Below are 19441 nucleotides of genomic sequence, written 5' to 3' on the forward strand. Positions count from 1 at the left end.
CAAAGTAGTGGGATTACCTCGAGTATCTACTATTTTTGCTAGGTTGTGCGTATTTCTTCTTCGACTTCCCTCGAAAATTTCTGGAAAGGCGTTGTTTCGTCCGTGTGCTACATGCGGTCTTAAAGTATATGAAGGTGATGGGCATATGGACTGTATTTACTGTCTTCACCCTCATCATTCGGCTGACACGTGTGAGATCTGTCAAGGCTTCTCCCAGAAGACCCTGAAGGACCGAAACAGACGCCTGGTAACTTGGCTCAATGACGGGGCGGGTGCGTACCCTGCATCGGAGGTAGGCTCTATTGCCTTGAGATCTAAATCTCCAGTGCCCCCTCGTCGCTCTGCGTCAGCAGAGCCTCCGACGAAGAAACTACGTTCATCGGATAAACGCCCCGCTGATAAACATCCTGCGAGGTACTCTTCGTCAAAGAAAACGTCATCTTCTTCCTCCTCATCAAAAAAGGAGAGAAAAGATCGATTGAAATCCTCCTCGGGAGACCGCCATGGCTCTACCTCGAGTCGAGTGTCGTCGACCCACAAGTCGAGTGCAAAACCGGCGAGTACGCCCTAAGGCTCTGCGCCAAAAACTTTGTCGTCAACGTCTTCTTTGCCATCTGTGCCTGCTCTTCCCGCGATCACTTCAGCGGGTCAAACAGCGGTTATGGAGAAAATGTCGTCGACGGTGGCACCTTCGGCGGGTTGGCTACCAGAGGTTTTCGACCCTGATCTTGCCTGAGGCCTTGTTGCAACTAGAAGCAGCCTTCTCCATCTCGTCGGCGGAGGATGACCGTGGTCCGATCGTACAGCCAACCGATCTGGGGTTACGTGCGACCAGTTCGGTGGAGCTCCCGAGTGGCAGTGCCATCCCAGCCGCCTCTTCCTTGCTGAATCCCCTGGCAGTATTGTCCCTGGAGGTGTTGAACATGTTACAGAAGCTGTTGCAGCGTTTGGACACGCAGTTGCCTCACACTAGTGTCCTGACGGTACTGCAGGCTACGCCGGTCGTCGCCGAACCAGGCCCGGCTCCTCGCTCGACGACCAGAATGCCTACAACTTGCCCGGTTGAGGAGGATCGTTCTCGCTCACAGTCGGAGGAAGGAGAACTGTCGGAGTCAGAACGTGAAGCGTCTCTTTCAGACGTCTCATTATCCCCCTGAAGGGACCCGACATGGGAGTCGGATGCGGAAATGGAAACTCCAAAGAGCCCGGCACAACCATCACCGCCGGATGACATCGTGGCCTTCCATGCAATGATGGGAAAAGCGTGAGCGGAGTTTGGCCTAGCACCGGAAGAAGCAAAGAAAGATTGTTTTCGCTTCGATCATATGGGCAAGAGAAGAAAATCGATGTTTGCTATCCCCATTTTGGACCATGTCTGGCAAGAGGGGTTGAGGACCATGTGTCATCCTTTCTCAGAACCGGCGATAAAAGGACGGTTGGAAAAGAAATTCAAGGCTCCGGAGTCCACTCCGAAGTGCTTTACGTCTCAACCTTCGCCGGATTCGGTGGTGTCCGCTGCTGCGGCCAGAAAAGCGAGGTCGCAACACAAATGCACGACCCCGCCGGACAACGATGCCAGGAGACCAGATGCGTTTGGAAAAAAGGTATTGTCAGTCGGTGCGACTACAGTAAAAGCAGCCAACTCCCTGGCCATTATGGCACGGTATAATAGAGAGATGTGGCATCGTTTGGCTCCTATCTTGGACCATCTGCCAGAAGAACACAGGAAGTCCGCTATGCTGCTAGTACGTGAAGGGGAAGAGGCTTCCAATCATTCCATAAATATCGCTGTCGACCTGGCGGAGGCCGGTTTTAAACAAATCAATAACGGCGTAGTGTTAAGAAGGCAAGCCTGGCTTAAGTGCACAACTTTTAGACCAGAGGTGCAATACAAGGTGCTGGACATGCCGTGCGAAGGGGTACAACTGTTTGGCGAGAAAGTGGATGAGGCCTTGAAGGGCATGAAAGAAGACCCTGACACTGCTCGGTCACTCGGAGCCCTCCAGAGTGGCAGAAATGTTCGTTCCTTTCGTCCTTTCAGAGGAGCTTCCGGAAACTCCCGGTTTGGTTCACCTAGGGACAGAGGTTTCAGTAGACCCTCCTACTCTACAGACGAGCAGCCCAAGCTACTCATAGAGGCAGAGATTATCAGTCCTCAAGAAGGAGAGGCGCCTACTCATCTTTGGCGAAGGATCGACAGGCAAAAACCCAGCCATGACAAGTTTCAAGACGTCCTGGAGGGCAGAGTGTCTTGTCGCGTCGACGAGTGGGAACACATAACAAAGGACCAATGGGTTTTGGACACGATACATCTGGGTCACTGCCTACAGTTCAAGGGCAAGCCTCCACACATTCCACCAGTGTTCTCGCCACAATCCCATCTTCAGATACTGGTGCAGGAAGTGACGCTTATGCTGCAGAAAGGGGCTATAGAACTGGTCCCGGTGGCAGAAAGAGGAAAGGGAGGGTACTCCCATTACTTCGTGGTCAAGAAACCCAATGGAAAATTGTGGCCCATTCTAGATCTGCGGGCTCTCAACAAGCTGCTAAAGAACCTAGAATTCAAAATGCTTACACTGCAACAGGTTATCCGATCGATACAACCAGGAGATTTTTTGTTGTCGCTAGACCTTCAAGACGCATACTTTCATATCCTGATGCGTCGACGACACAAAAGATTTCTGTGGTTCGTCGTCGGACGAACCCACTATCAGTTCAAGGTCCTCCCATTCGGACTAAAATCGTCTCCCAGGACGTTCACGAAATGTTTGGCTCCAGTGGCAGCTTCGTTAAGGAAGGAAGGTCATCATGTGTACCCATATCTGGACGATTGGTTAGTAAGGGGATTATTTCCGGAAAGGGCACGGGAGAGTCTGAATGCCACCATGTCCTTCCTACAGCGTTTGGGCTTCGTAATAAACTTCGAAAAGTCCTCCTTAATGCCATCAAGGACCTTGGTCTTTCTGGGGGCGGAGTTCCAGACACAGTCAGGATTGGTAAAACCATCCGTCGAAAGAGTTATGAAACTACGACACAAAGCATCAGAATGGAAAGTCAACACCAGAGTGTCAGTAAGAAGGTACATGTCCCTGCTGGGGACCATGGCGTCCTGTATACCCTTAATCAACAATTGTCATCTCTTCATGAGGCCCATTCAGGAATTCTTGACAGATCGATGAGCACAGAGTTAAGGGCTTTGGTCGGACAAATTGACCATCAACAGCAAGCTCGTGCAGGCACTTCAGTGGTGGAGAATCTCCAAAAATCTAACAAAAGGAATGCCCTTACTGGATCCTATGTTCCAGATGACAGTGGTGACAGATGCTTCTCTGACTGGATGGGGAGCTCATCTGGATTCCCTACAAGTTCAAGGTCGGTGGTCATCGGAGAAGTCCAGCCTTCACATCAACGTGCTGGAGTTAAGGGCAGTGCGTTGGGCCCTGAAATCCTTTCTACCACGCATAAAACGATCTGTTGTATGGATAATGACAAACAACACGACAACAATGTTTTACTTAAGAAAACAGGCAGGTACTCGCTCCAGGACTCTTGTCGACCGAAGCCCAGGAGGTCTGGCATTGGGCCCTCCGCCAAAGGATATATATCTATTGGCGTTCCACTTACCAGGAGTCAAATATGTGCAAGCAGACTCACTCAGCAGAGAGATGAATCGACTACACGAATGGGAATTGAACGACCAACAACTACACCGTGTCTTCGAAAAGTGGGGTCGTCCGGCCCTAGATCTCTTTGCGACGAGAGAGAACAGGAAATGCTCACAATACGCGAGCAGGTGGCCACAGCAAGACTCACTGGGGGAAGCGTTCTCCTTCCCGTGGACGGACTCATTTTTGTATGCGTTCCCCCCGTTTCCACTCATACGTCGGACGCTGCAATGGATCCACAGATATCCATGTCGGGTGATCCTGGTGGCCCCCATACTGGGCGAGACAAGTGTGGTTCTCCGATCTACTGCATCTTACAGCAGCGGAACCAATGAGGTTCCAGAGGATCCCGAACCTTCTGTCTCAGGACAAAGGGGCGGTTTGGCATCACGACCCGGACAGCCTCAGTCTGACAGCCTGGCTCCTGATTTCTCCAAGTTTGGTACGTTAGCAATTCCATCGGATTGTCGTTGCATTTTGCAAGCTGCAAGGGCGCCGTCCACGAACGCTTCGTATACATACAAATGGAAGAGATTCTGCATATGGTGCGGGGATCAGCCAGGTTTACATCCACTTAACATCACACCGGAGCAGCTTCTACCATACCTGCTACTCCTGGCTCAAAAAGGTTTGTCGTTTTCATAGATAAAAGTGCATCTGGCTGCCATTTCGAGATTTACTCGGAAGAGACATTCAACTCTGTTGTTTAGTGACCGGTTGATTAAACATTTCATGAAAGGATTGTTCCGAACTTTTCCTCCAAAGATGAGGTTTCCTCCGATCTGGATTCTTAACCTGGTTCTAGCAGCGCTAATGAAGGCTCCGTTTGAGCCGATGGCATCGTTGTCATTGAAATTCTTATCATGGAAATTGGCCTTTCTGGTGGCTATTACTTCGGCTTGACGTCTGTCAGAAATACAAGCGTTGGTGATCGATCCACCATACTTGAGATTTTTCAAAAATAAAGTTGTGTTGGCTACTAATCCTCATTTCATTCCTAAAGTCCCTACCATGTTCCATAAGCACTCTTCGATGGTGCTACCAACGTTTTCGTCTGTTGCGGAGAGGACTCTCCATACATTGGACGTGAGAAGAGCTCTGAAATTTTACCTCCATCGCACTCAAAATCTCAGGGACACTAGACGGCTATTTGTGGTTAATGGCCCTTCGGCTAAAGGTAAAGCAACCTCAAAACAAGGTCTGTCCCGATGGGTGTCATCTACCATTTCTTTTTGCCACTCAAAAGCTGGAAAACCGCTGGAAAAACGTCCAAGAGCCCATTCGACGAGATCCATTTCGTCGTCGGCGGCATTGTGGTCCGGGATTCCGCTGGGAGATATGTCAGGCGGCTTCCTGGTCGGTACCACATACGTTTACCCGGCATTATTGCCTCGAACAACATGCTGAGGATACACAGATGGGTCGTGCAGTCCTACGGCACCTTTTTCAATAAGGTAGGCCCCAATAAAGGGATATATCCTTCGGCTAATGTATTTTGAAGTGTTTTTTTTAGCTGTGCATGTACTATGTTTTGAAGTTTAGCCAGGGCAAATATGCATTTATGGTTATAGTGTTATCGGTTTGCATACACACCTCCAACAATGGGGGATACTGCTATACAATCTATTCTAAGCATGTGAATCCATGAAAGATCCAATGCTGGCGAAGGGAATAGTTTCTTACCTGTAACTCCATTTCTCCAGCATTGGTATCTTTCATGGATTCACATGCGCCCGCCGTTCTCCCCTAGCATGCAAACCAGATGTTCCCCAATACTACTTTGGGGTTCGAAATCTGAGGGAGCCGCGGGGGCGGGGCTACTTATACCTCTACGTCCTAGTGGCGCAGGCGTACGCGGCCCAAAACGACGTAGATAGGACACAAAAGTGTCGACATTTTTCCTATGGAAAAGGTCTATATAATTTACAGAGGATTCCCAGCCTGACGACGGTGAATATTCTAAGCATGTGAATCCATGAAAGATCCAATGCTGGCGAAGGGAATAGTTTCTTACCTGTAACTCCATTTCTCCAGCATTGGTATCTTTCATGGATTCACATGCGCCCGCTGTTCTCCCCTAGCATGCAAACCAGATGTTCCCCCATACTACTTTGGGGTTCGAAATCTGAGGGAGCCGCGGGGGCGGGGCTACTTATACCTCTACGTCCTAGTGGCGCAGGCGTACGCGGCCCAAAACGACGTAGATAGGACACAAAAGTGTCGACATTTTTCCTATGGAAAAGGTCTATATAATTTACAGAGGATTCCCAGCCTGATGACGGTGAATATTCTAAGCATGTGAATCCATGAAAGATACCAATGCTGGACAAATGGAGTTACAGGTAAGAAACTATTCCCTTCTTAACCGCCAGGCCCCGTTCTGGCCGGGTCACTGCTCCTCGAATCCGGCTGCCATTTTGCCAACGACTGTTGAAAACCGTGGAACTCCCAAACTCGGTCGGGAGACAGGGCTCTGGACTGCTACAGGGTCTTCCCAAGGGGGTCTCTCAGCCTTGTTGGCACCCTGGGCAGCCTTCACTCATATTTAGGGGGTCAAGGGAATTAGGAGCTGGTGCTGTAGCTGGAGCTCACTGAAGAAGCAACAGCTAGCCTCCCTGGTCGGCCACGCCCCACACACTTTTAATGTTTTAAAAACTTAGATGCCTCTTTTCTGAGGCATGATTGGGCATTTCAGAAAGCATTGCGATTGTGAGGATTCTTTTTTTTTTGGTGTTGCTTCCGATTGTTGCTGAGAATTAACATGTTGGCCCATCTGCTTCTTGAACCAATGGTTGCTGATTTTAACTGTTAGCAAGGCAAGTGTGACTGCTTTCCCGGTGGAAATCTCCACGTTCACAATCGACTGCACTGTAGCTCTATTAAATCATGCCTAATTTCAAAGGCATCTTTTTGTATTTAAAGAAAAGCGAGAATGTCACTAGAGTGAATTTAGTCTGGTTTGGATCCAAAGTAAAAATGTCCTTGGGTCTGCCAACAGCATATGATCAAATTGAAGCACTGGATTACATGATGTATTGAGTAAGTATCCAATAAGACTGTGGGACACACCTTGATTTGATGTACAGTCTATACTACTTTGTCTTTTTTGCTCTAAAATTGCCTCCTTTCTACTTTTCTTTTTGGGTCATTTAGGGCGATGGTGAGATGGTGCTCTCAAAATGGAAACTGGACTCTGATAAAAATGAAATATCCCTTCAAAATCTAGTGGATTCAAGTTTGATCAACGGTAATCTGATTTTCCTTATGTTTGTAAATGTTTGTTGCGAAGGCAGCTTCATAATAAAACTATTTTCTTTTACCCAGTCCAATTATCTATTAAACACAGTAAAACCATGTGCTGGACCAACTCCATCTTCATAGACCATGCTAAGGTCCACTTGGGGCACTGACCCAATCTTGAGAGCCTACTCATTAGCATGGTAGATACAAATTCTATTACATCAGAGATCCCTAATGTGCCGGTAGTGCATTTCGAATTGCTATTTTCATTATCCAAGTCCACACCGTTCACCTTATACACAACTTTATATGAAAGTATGTTACTTTTATCTGCATATATAGACTAGGGAGCACCATATGATGACCTTAAATAACTCTCCTTGAAGAGTTACATATACAAGTAAGCCCAAATACTTAATATTAAAACCTTGTTTTATTAATACTTTTTAAAGAGGTTTGTTGCAGTCCATTAAACTTTTTTTTTTTAGTAAAACAAACGTGTGTTCTTGATGCCTTTCTGAGATTTTGCAAGCCTCTGGTACCATGAAGATACCAGAAAAGATGTTCAAGCTTCCTGGCTGTTTGCAGGGCATGTGTAGTTTATGCTAAAGCAGCCTCTATACCTACTAGGTGGGAGAGAACGGAGAAGATTGGGTGAGGAGAGTGTTATGCTTCAGCCAATAAGTGGAATTCATTCACCCTTTAGTCTTTTGATTAAACAGTAGATGTATGCACTATTTTTTTGGTGGTGCTGTAGTTGGTATAGGCTAATAATTATCTCTGCATTTCAGCTATTAACTTTGATCCGGTCGTTCACACTTTTGTATCAACGAGTTTGAACCAAGGATATGATCTAAATTTAGAGCAACTGTGGACGTCAGTGACTTAGCCGTGGTAATGGTTCTAGATTAGAGCAGTTTACTCCAATTCTCCTCCATCTGAACCTGCTATCTGTGAGGTCCTGTTGAAACACTGGCATGTATATGTACACTATCCCATCATTCCAATGTAGGGGCTCTGCTGCTCACTGAATGACAATGTTTTAATGCCACTACAGCTCTTCTGCCATGGCCATACCAGGGGTATGTTACCTGCCAGACGATCATGCCTGTGTCATTGAGAATTGGCATATGGCAGCCACTATGCACCTCTTCATTGTTTGTTTTATTAATTTGTAATGCGCGCCAGACCCAAGGGTATCGGGGCGTAGGAGCAACAAGGATATTTTCAGCTTGGTTACTGCTGTAAAATAATTTTACAAGTATATACATGGTTAGTACAGGTACAAGTACGAGGCAAAAGCAATAACGGCAATTTACACAATGTACATAGGGAAGGCATGAGAGGGTAAGGTTAGCGGTCGTTTTCATTTATCCAGTGAATGTAATTGCGCCTGAAGTGAGGGTAGGTTTGGGCTGTCCTTAAGATAGCTGGCAGGGAGTTCCAGTGTTGGGCCGCTTTCACCTGGAAATTATTACCTCCAGTTTTGGAGCGTTTAAATCTGGGCACTGTAAGGAGGTTGGAGTTTGCTGTTCTAGTGGATCGGTTAGGGGTGTAGCTCTTGAATCTGGCTGAGGTAGCAAGGGGCTGCATTATTGAGGCATTTGTGAGTAAGTGAAGCTACCTTCAGCAGGATTTTGTCGGTTGTGGTGAGCCAGTTATTGGCTCTTCTAATGTTGTAGATATCTTCTTTTTTGGAGATGCTCAGTGCTGCTCTGAGCATTATTTGGGAAAATCTGGAGTTTGCTGGTGACCTATTTGTTGGCTCCTACATATAGGGTATTACAATAATCCAGTTTTGACAAGATTAGGGCTCTGGCTAGGGTAGTGCAACTATGGGTCAAGAGGAAGGGTTTAGCTGCTTTAATTTACAGGTGTAGGCTATGGAGGAGGCCATGGAGCTGACCTGTTTACAGAAGGAAAGGGTGGCATCAAGGTAGAATCCTAGTGTTTTAACTTCTTTGGTTCTATTAATAGAGTTACCGTCTATAATGAAGCTTGAGTATTTGTGATCAAGTTTGTTTAGGTTGAGGGTGGTGCCAAGGATAATGAGCTCAGTCTTGTCATCATTCGGGCATAGACTATGAGAAGCCATCCATGCCTGGATGATGAGGTACACTTTGTTCACGAAGCCAAATCCTTGTCGTAATCTCCCGTCAGCAGGATAAGGATCTAGTTATCATCGGCATAGTTAGTGTAGGTGATACCAAGACCACCGAGATCATCGAACAGGGGCTTCGTGAACACATTGTACAGAGTGGGGGAGACGCATGAGCCCTGGGGGAACCCCACAGGTGATGGGGATTGGGTCAGCAGAAGCTGAAGTATAGAAGACGCACACAGACTTGTTGTTGAGGAAGGATTGAATCTAGCCGATTGCCTCTTGCGAAAAGCGGGCTGCTGAGTCTAGGTGGCTACATAGTATTTTGTGGTCTACTAAGTCGAAAGCTGCTGAGCAGTCAGGTAGAAGTAGTAGAGCAGCTTTCCCATTGTCTCCGAGAGTGTCAAGTTGTGCCTTGAGGTCAATGAGAGCTGTCTCAGTCCCATGTTGTGGTCTAAAGCCCGACTGACGGATTTCCAGGAGGTTTTTTTTTATTGTTGTATTTGAAGATAGGCTATCTTATTTAGTATTTTAAGCAGGAAGGGGGCAGTGGTAATGGTTCTGTAGCTTCTGGGAATTGAAGGGTCTAAGGAAGGTTTTTTGAGTAGAGGGAGAACCAATGACTTTGGGGCTAGTGAGTTGTTGGCGATATTCAATATTGCTATAAAGCTGCCAATGTTGTCCTGTAAATCTTTCCATGGAGCACGACCCAGGTTGATGTAGAACACATTAGCACTTCTTTCAAGGGTTAGACAATGAGGGTCATTACGAGTTTGGAGGCAGCCATGGTGCTACTAGCACCATGGCTGCCTCCAAACTCGGGTCTGGGTCCGGGTTCCCTGAATGGGGACTTACTGGGTCATTCCGACCTTGGAGGACCCGGTATTTCCCCATTCAGGGTAACCCATCCCCATTCGAGCCCCCATAGGGCTCAATGGGAATGGGGAGGCAGCTAACAGGCCCGTTGTTAGCTCCCTGGTCCTTTAGTGGCTCCCGCTAAGGGACCTCGTAATGCAGCGGTAAGGAGTTAATGGCACCGGCATCCTTACCAGCGCCGTTATCCCCTTACCGCCGACCTCGTAATGAAGCCCAATGTTTTGGCATGCTGAGGAACAGACTGCTTACTGTACAATGCGTCCATTCTAAGTTGCTCAGCAGTGACCTCATTAACATGGTCTCTGGAATATAGATCTCTAACTAGATATCTGTTCCGAGTCTGAGGGTGCTTTCCCAGACTGTTGTTTCTACTAGATTGTCCCCATCTTTACCACCAAAAGGCTCACATTTTTTCATTGGCTACTGAAAGAATGCCTGAATAGTAAACTATTTGTGTTGACGGGGAAAAATAATTGGATGCCATTTTCTTTGGCAGGTGCAAGAAAGTTCCAGGTTCTTGATAATCTGCTGTTCGTGTTGGACGATGAGGTAATACTACTGCAGTCATTGTTTTATTTTCTTATTGTAAGATAATCCGAGCTCTACTGAATTGTCTTTTCGATGTTGAACACCATTTTCTTTTGCCAAGGTTGTGGACTGAAGTGTAAGTCACTGTTTTTGAAGTCTCTTTTTTTGTTATTCAAAGAATATTGTTTAATTTCTAAAATTGCCTGTTTTTGTGCTTTTCAGCAAACATTGTACGGCGCCTGTAGGTTACTCGGAACACAGCCGTTGTACATCTTTGTAGACTAAACATGCACAGCCAGCATTTGAATCTAGGAGATGCTTCTAGTTTCCATTTTGGATTTGAGCTGATTGTAAAATGTTAGGAAAGATTTGTTTTGTGTGCCGCTTAAATGGGTCTCCCAATTCATCTGCTGTGAATTAGGAAGTTGACAGGTTTTGGTTTAAATTATGTTTTTGTTTTAGCTTCAGTAAAATGGTCAGATGATATCAGTTGGGACTCATTGGGTAACCCTTCAGCCTACCAGTGCTTTGGAGAGCTGCTACCATTTTCTGTTTTCCTGTGTTTTTACATGGCAGCACAAATCACTTAAACAGACAATTGAGTCCCCTTTTCTTTTCCTTGCATTACTTTTTGGTAATTTAGTGATGTGCACTGAACATGCTGCAGGCAGTAAACCGATTTGTTTAATTTTTAAACCATTTGTTTTTTATTATTAAAGATGCACTGTTGTGAACCTTATTTTAATTTTTTTTAATTATTACTGAAACAATGCCATTTTGAGTATCAAATACCTCTTGGGATAAGTCCTACACTTGAAGTTTTCCAGCCCTCTCCAGTCCATGAATACCTTATTTGACCATGCACTTTCTGTGAGGTTTATGAATGGAAACCCTGGTCTGTGATTTAGGTACCTACAGTGGTTGTAACTGGGGATTGCTACTGTCTGGTCCCATTCTACATTACTGCCAGGATGCTGTAGGATGCAAGGTTGCTGACCAGGCTCCATATGCCCTGTTGTCCCTACAATCCCATGTCCTGTGTGGGTGTTAGATTTGCTATTCAAAGTTTAGGTGGCTCGATTGTCTATACACTGTCCTACCTGCTTCAAAAAACATTCAGATCACCTGCAAGTATAGTTGCATTCCCTAAGGCAGTGGTAACTAGAAATAGGAGTCCTGCCTAGCGCGCATTAAACACTGGTAGTCTCAATTTTTCATTAAAGGAACCTTGACTTTTGAATATTTAACTTCCAATCAGAATTTTGCTCTAAGACTGCAAATGTTGACTTTCAAACCATTGAGCTCTTTAGTCAAACCAGTCGCTCCATAGGTGTGTGTTTGAACTGCCCAATCTATACCTGTACAACTAGGGTTTCTCACTTGTAACACACCTGTGTACTGGATTGGACTGCGCTGAATTTATTGGTGAATTCTGAAAGTGTTGTGGTTGCCTTAACAAGCCTATAATATATATGATAACGGTTTCTCCATATTGCGTACCGTAACAGTGCACAGGTCTTTTTAGCTGGGGAAAAAACGTAGGTGGTGTCAAATCTATTTTTTGGTTACCATACTGTGTTGCTACGTGTGGTGTATATTCAGCTTTATGTAGTTGAGTGTCTTTGACTTTAATGTGCTTGTTCTTAATATAGGTTATATGCATCTTTGTGGACATTGCAATATTTGTCAGTCTCTCTTGTTAACTATACATACCACCAAATTCATAATCTTCTATTCCTTGTTTGTTGACTTGGTTGCAATGAGTATGTTTAGACCAATTGTGAAAATATCCTTAAGGTTGGCTTCCCAGCACCCTCCCCCAGAAGGAGCCATCCCATTTGGGACGATGGAGTCCTAGATTACGTAATTTGTACAGTGGAAACTGATGTGGCTGGTTGGTGCAACCCTGTACATGGTCGGCCTGCTCCTTAGGGACGCCGGGTCATTGATCCCAGCCCCGTCCGTCTGTCTTCCATCATGTAGCATCTGCTGGGCTCATCGTCGCCAGGGAACTAAGGCCAAAGGACATTTGCGAACAGTGCTACTCTATCATTATACAGTGCACCTAGCATTCTGAAAAACTGGTACGGGGATTCTCGAGGTCACACTAACCACACATCCTTCACTCATCCTGATCACTTCTCTCGCCTTCCAAGGCATCCACCCTTGCTTTTGAACTATAATGTATCCCTCAATGTACCTTGCTTTACAAATCATGTCATTATGAAATAAAGTTGGGACGGCCATGCTCTTTGATATTTTATGGTGGATTAGTTTATGGTCGGTGGTGTGGGGTCAACTGGTATCTCGGAATTCAAGGTTTTTGGCACTAGGGCAGTTGTCGGGGCTATAACTCTTAGCTGGCTGGGTGGGGTTTGGAGGCCTCCTTTGACCTGTGTGGTAACACGTACACAAGGCCCCCAGTACTGTCTCATGACCTTGCAGGGCACAGTCTTTCTAGAACACACACATTGGCAACAACTTAAGGACAAAGAAGAGTTGCTGTGAAAGTTGCCAGCATGGGCCTTTCTTGTCAGCGCTTGGGCCTATCCAGTTTTCCCCTTCAGGCTTGCGGCCTGTTTCATACTAAATACTGCCTGCCCGTGCAGGCCTTATGCTTCAACTATAGCTGCCTAATATCTGTAAAAATGGCATCTGCTTATATACGTGCACTATGTCTAAACTTCTAAATTGTGTACAATATTATGATTGTATGGGTACCTTTTAGAACGCCCCGCTGGTCTATTATAGTTCTTTCAATGGGGCTCGGCTCACCCTAAAGTGCCTAGGGAGTAGGATGGGTTTGCTCCCTTCCCAACACGGGCCATCCCTTAACAGGGGTATGCATTACCCTTTTTTCTCTCGGATGCTGTCTTTAGCTATATGGGGATTGCACAAGTGTGTGAATATTCAGAGAAGTAGATTGTGTGGTTTCTGACCTTTACTGTTTCCAACCTTGCATGAAGCACCAGATCAATGGAGTGTTCCAGCTCCTTGCAAGTAGGAGCATAAAGGTTCAATGAGACAGACAGAAGGGTGTAGGAGACAGTCTGAATCCTGCAGATCTACCTGGAGGAGGGTCCATGCCCCTTCAAGCTGAGCCAGGAAGCAGTTGTATGCAGACTGTGTGGAGCGCAGAGGAGAGAGTAAGCCTGCACAGAGCTGCTACCTCGAAGGAGGCCAGGAGCTGGACAACCTCAGACCTGGCACATAGATTAGTGGTGATGGCATGGAAAATGGTTGACCGCTGTTGAGTTAGATTTTCATTTACATAGCAAATCTTCTTCACATGCGAGACCCCCAGCACTTCTTGCTGGACTTGTGGAGGATTTTGAGTGGGAACCTTCTCCATAGTCTTTCTTTTCCTCTAACTTTCGGGCATCTACATTTTATTATTACAGCCCCCAGCATTTTCTGTGCAGTGTTGCTGGGTTGCCCCTTTGGCTTCCCATTTTTATTTTCTCTTGCCTTACTTTGCAGAACACATGTTCTCAAGAGTAGAGAGGTATTTTCATCCCCCTTTACTTTTGATATTGAGAGATGAGCACACCCCACCTTGCTGGGGAGATACTTGGCATTCTCTTTCTCGCTGGTCCTTTTTGTGTATTTTTTACTCACTCACTGGATGGGGAGGTCCTGGTTGTACTTTTTATCTTCGACGGGAACCCTTTGTGTAGCTCATTGAGGCTCCAGCGTGACTGTGAAGGCAGGAAATGAGGAGTCCTCAACTCCTTTCTCCTTTTTCTTCTGGTGTGCCTGAGAGAATCCAGTGCCCACTAAGGGGTTGGCTGTCCTAATTGGACAGCCACCCGTTCCTTTCTGTAAATTGCAGGGAGAGTTTGCAGAGGTTGTGTGTGGGTTTCTATATATCTGGCCTGGTCTTGGATCTGAAGACAAGACAATCACTGGAACAGAAGATGGGATGAAGAAGAAAAGACTGCTGTAGCTACTTCCATTGACCGGAGATGCCTGCTGTGTAACTGTTGCCTGTGCTGACCCCTTGTTTGAAGCAGCAGGCGTCTCCGACCCAGAGACCGTTTGCCCCCATCAGTCACGAGACTACCTGCATTTTAAGCCATCCCACAACAAGCTTCTTGTGCTGAAAACCACCAATACAACGTCTTCCGAAGAACGAATCTTGCTGAAGCGTGGTGTAGTCCTGCTGGACCTCCAGAAACACGACTCCACTCCTTGAAGTACCCTCACCACAGTGCTTGACCGAGATAGCAAAGTGAATCCCATCAGCGATGACTATCCTTCATCTGGTACCTTGAAAAGGGCGCCAAAATCAGAGCCACGAGAAGCTACAGAGAGTCCCATGTTGGGCGCCTTTTCTGTCGACTGCTGCTGTATTTTCCCATCCAGTGTCCGTTCTTTTGTCACTGTGACCAAGAATTTAGATATTGGGTCCTGTGCTGCTGCATTGTGAAGGCGTCCGTCTGCAAGCCCTTCTTCACTGCTGAGGTACTGTGGCTTGGGTAATACTTACCTAAGTCTTGTCGCTCATGTGTGGCCGAGGTGGTGATCCGCGTGTTTGGGAGTTCGCCCAGGCCTAATACTGGGATGCATCTAGGGAGCCTTCTATGAAGTCCCTGAATACTTTCTTCTAACTCTAAAGTTTGTACGTACTTGTTTGATGAGAAATTCTCTGGAACTATGACTTTCCTGCATCTGTGCCTTATCTTGACCTGCCTACTGTTGGCCACTGGACCACCACTGTACCTCTTCTGCCTCCTGAGATCACTCATGCCTTGGAATAGGGAAGACCTTCCAAAGTATAAGGCCTCTGCTAGAAATGATAACAAGTGTTGCAAAGAACTTACTTGCTACGGTGTTCGTGCTGTAACTGTGTCTCAGAAATAGAATAAGTTACCAAGTCTTATAAAGTTCCTACTTATCTGTACATTGCTTATAGCCCCTCAAAGTATACAATGTAATTTACTTACCTTTGACATGTGTCCCACTATTTTAGAAAGTAGCAGAGTTGGTATTATTTTACTGCTGAAACTGAATAAGTGTACATGTTTGCCAATATGATTTACTCCCATGGAATTGCTTACTGCCATTCTTCATGTGTAACAATAGGTTCATACTTACCCTGAACCACTTATTGCCTTTCTGAAAAAAATGATAAGAGTTCTTGCTTACCTTAGAATTGTGTTCCACTATTCTGCACACTAATATAGGTGTAACTTTATTATTACTGAGAGAAGAATAAGTTACATATGTTGCGAGGTGTCTACTTGTTACAGTGTTGGCATAACTACAGTATTCCTGAAACAGAACTACTAACATAGCATATTACCCATTGTTAGGGAGAATTCTTTGTTTAGGCTGAATTTCCTAACCTAGTGAGTCCCCCAGCAGCTTTGCTGGATTTTTTGGGGTTTATTTTTTCTCCTGCCAAGAGTGAGACTCTTTTACCCTCACTCTTCATGATTTGAGTGTGTTTCTTTGAATCTAGATGTGTTTAATGGGCTATGGGGTCTTTTAATCCATAGGGCTTCATGTGTTTTTGTGATGTGTGTTACACAGCACCCTCTGTGCAGTGACACAGGGGTGTCATAGTGACCCCCCAGTATAGACTCTATACCCTGGGACTGACTACTGTCTCCCAGGGCATGTCAAGTCACAATTGACTTTACTAGTCTTAAATTCTGAACAGAACCAGTACCAACCATCATATTGTGGACGTACTGGCTGGGGCAATTCTATTGCCCCAGGGTCTGTTAGTCGAGGGGGCACGTCTCCGTCCCCCCTGATCGAGTTTTGGCTGGTGGCAGTGGATACTACTTTTTATATTCAACCGCGAATATTTTCCTATGGGATTTCCCATTGTTTTAGGCTACTATCTTTATTTAATTATTTACGGTAGCCTCGAACATACCGCCGGTTTATTTAATTAATATTAATTCTCCGGTTGCTATTTTTTGCCAAAACTTGATTCTAAAATGGCATTTGTGTTCTCCTCTGTGACTCCAACCCAAGTCGAGCCCTTTGTTCCACTTTTTGGCGGGCTTCTCCACAGAAGCCCTCCAAAGTGGTGCCACTCTGTCTGGGGTACTTAGGAGGGGTGGAGGGGGATTTAGACACCCTGGACTGAGTTGCCTAGGCAACTCAAGTCGCACTCCGTCCTGATTGGCCCAAGTGGTGAGCCGGCCGGCTCACCACTTAGCATGTTTGAGTGACAGCTAGGCTGATTGAATGGGGGTTTTCTGCATAAAAGCAGGGCTTTGGGGACTGGAACTACAGAAGTTGCCACAGGACCTAAGAATCAGACGAGGGAGAAGCTGAGCCGACCTGCCACGACACCACCACTGGTGGAGCCCTGCTGGACCGCCTCACCACTTTTCCCAACGACAGAGGAGATCTCCCGCCGGAGAGTCTTCTTCTTTTGACTGGTGGGGATAACCAGTTTCACCGTCTTTTCGCCTTCCCGACGTACCTCGTGGCCGCCTTGCCTGTGCCAAGCACCCCGGCAACCGGGATACCCCGTTTTACCACGACCGCGAAATAAAGGTACCACCTTTAACCGGAAAACTCTGCGGCTGGTTTCTTCCCTGGTAGTGCAACGACCTTCATCTTTCCTCCAAGTCGAGATGTTCTCTTCCCCTGGACGACGACGCAACTTGCACCCACTACCAGGAACAACTGCCACCGCTGGAGGATCCTTCCCACTTAAGGTACCGTGTCCCGCCTGGCTTCTCTTGCTACCGACTGTACGGGGTAGATTTAGCCCCCGGCTTTCGAACCTGGGTTAGCCTGGGACACCTTGGCTAAACTTTTCTAAGCCTCTCTAAACGCTTTGCTGAACCCTCTGCAAGACTTTCTAAGCCTAGTGTAACTCTGTGATCTTGGGCACATTTGTGCTCTGCTCTCTCTAAGAGTGGGCCCAACCTTTGGACTTTTGGCTCACCCGTGACTTTTGCTCTTCTGCCTTGCTAACAGTGTTCCTGAACCTTAGAGGGGTATATCTTTCCATATTCTGTATTTTCCCCTCCCTTTCTCACAAACTTATTGAAGTGCCATCTAGTTAAGCGCTCACCTCTGTATGAAAATAAGTGGTGTTTTACTGTGACTTATCTGATAAGGAAAAAGGGGTGTACATATTACAATAGTAACTGTGTTTACAATATTTTACAACAAGAGTGCTGGAGTGTTTCAAACCGTGTGTTTTTAAATAATTATATACTTTGATACCAAAGCTCTGGTCGGTGTTTGCTTGTATTAGTGTATCTGAGTGCCTATTGTGTATACTTTACATACTGTCTAACTCGTCTTGAGGGAAGTCTGACTGCTCAGCCACAGCTACCAGGTAAATCTGGGTGGTACAGACTGCTACCAAGTGGGTTTACTGCCAACACCTGTAGTCCTAAATCTTTTGCAGTGTTCCCTAAGGGAACTGCACAGGTTTCTGCCTAACACCCATAGGGTCTACTTACCCTGAATTGCCTTGGGTCATTCTAATAGTCTACTAATGTGCTTTTACTCCCCATGAATAGCTTACTGCAATTCCAAATGTGTATCACTAGGTTTTTCTCACCTTGTCCTTCATACTGCTTTTCTAAATGAGGTTTATACTTTGGTTTGCATACCTTTTTTATAATTGTGTTTATGAATGATAATAGCACTTACCTTTCCAAAGAATTCACTTTGCCTGTGTATATATAAAATCATTATTTGTACAATACATAAGTGTATCAGTGTTTATTTGGACCATATTTATGCTACAAGTTCTTTGTACCCAAATACAGCCTTCTATCCTTCCTGAAATAAGCCGTACTGCTTTGTCCGCTCTACCATAGTATGCAGTGCAGGTCTATACTATCGGTTGAGTTTACTGTATTGCCTAAGGTATAGTTTTATAAAGCCCATTGTATGGGCTTAAGAAAAACTGTCCTAACAACTGGCGCTGGCTGGAATTGATGCTGATGTCCCGTCAGACGCTGAAGACCGAAATAAAGCCAGACCCATGCTTCCACATCTGCTGAGGAGGTTTGCCTCCTCGAGGGAATGCGTTGCAGCAAACCTGGTATGCGGTGCATCCAGGGAACCGGGAGGAGGGTTGACAGGCAAGGCTATAGCCCAAGGAGGGGTAAAGAACCAAATATTCCAAGAGGGGCTGAGCAACTAGTTGGCTCAAGACGGGGTGATAATCCATATACTCCAAGTGGGGCCGAAGCGTCAAAGAACCCAAAAGGGTCTGAGAAACCCAATTGCCCAAGAGGGTCTGAGAAACCAAATACCCCAAGAGGGACTGAAATGCCAGATACCCCAAGAGCGTTTGGGTAACCAGAGACCCCAGGGAGGAGTAGGAGCCAAAGCAGTTCCAAATCTACCCAGAAGAGGCTCTCCTATTCAGACATTTACAGGAACTGTGTTTTGTACAAGACCTGATCTGTGTAGCGGGCCAGGAGGCCTAGAAACACTCACTACCCCCTTGTACGTTGTGCAAGAAGCCCTAAGGAGAATTATTGTACGTTCTTACTTGAACAGTAAATTGGATGAAAAGCCCAGACACAGTTGCTGGTGATCATAGTGTAACCCTGCTGACGGCAAGCAGCCTTGTCTAGTACAGAGAAAATGCAGTGGAGGGTCAGAAAACAGCCAAGAGCACATCATTCGGGCAGAAAGCCCTTTGGATATTTATTGTGTTTACATAAGATGCATTTTCTTTTTAGTGGTAGGGCCCAGGTTAGCTTAGGTTTCTAGACGGCGGACAGACTTTATTTTGTACAACATCCTGATTTGCACACCTTTGAACTCTTATTTCTTTCTGTTTAGGTTTAGTATAGGGTTTTGGCACTTAAATAAGAACAATCAACTTATAAACATTGCTGATGTATCAAAAACGTCAAACTTCCTACTCCACCTCCTTAGAGGTACTCTTCCTTTCCTCTCCTTCCCCAGAAGCTCACTGTCTCCCAAGCCCTGGTTCTCTCTAGGTTGGACTATTGCAACAGACTCTTTCTCAATCTACCCGCCTCTACTCTCTGCCCTCTGCAACTCATCTAGAACAGGACTGCGAGAC

At 46.0% G+C, this 19441-nt stretch overlaps 1 protein-coding gene across 2 annotated transcripts in view; it reads left to right on the forward strand.

Annotated features, from left to right (window-relative positions):
* Window positions 1-19441, forward strand: part of KNTC1 (kinetochore associated 1) — a 2501313-nt gene that overhangs the window by 308102 nt on the left and 2173770 nt on the right. For both annotated transcript variants that reach the window (XM_069619627.1, XM_069619628.1), the window contains exons 10-11: window positions 6819-6912; window positions 10379-10431. In XM_069619627.1, the coding sequence (XP_069475728.1) occupies window positions 6819-6912; window positions 10379-10431 (147 nt within the window). The remainder of the gene's footprint in view (window positions 1-6818; window positions 6913-10378; window positions 10432-19441) is intronic.

This window comes from Ambystoma mexicanum, chromosome 10, assembly GCF_040938575.1.
Source record: "Ambystoma mexicanum isolate Mex_15411 chromosome 10, UKY_AmexF1_1, whole genome shotgun sequence".
Taxonomy (NCBI): Eukaryota; Metazoa; Chordata; class Amphibia; order Caudata; family Ambystomatidae; genus Ambystoma; species Ambystoma mexicanum.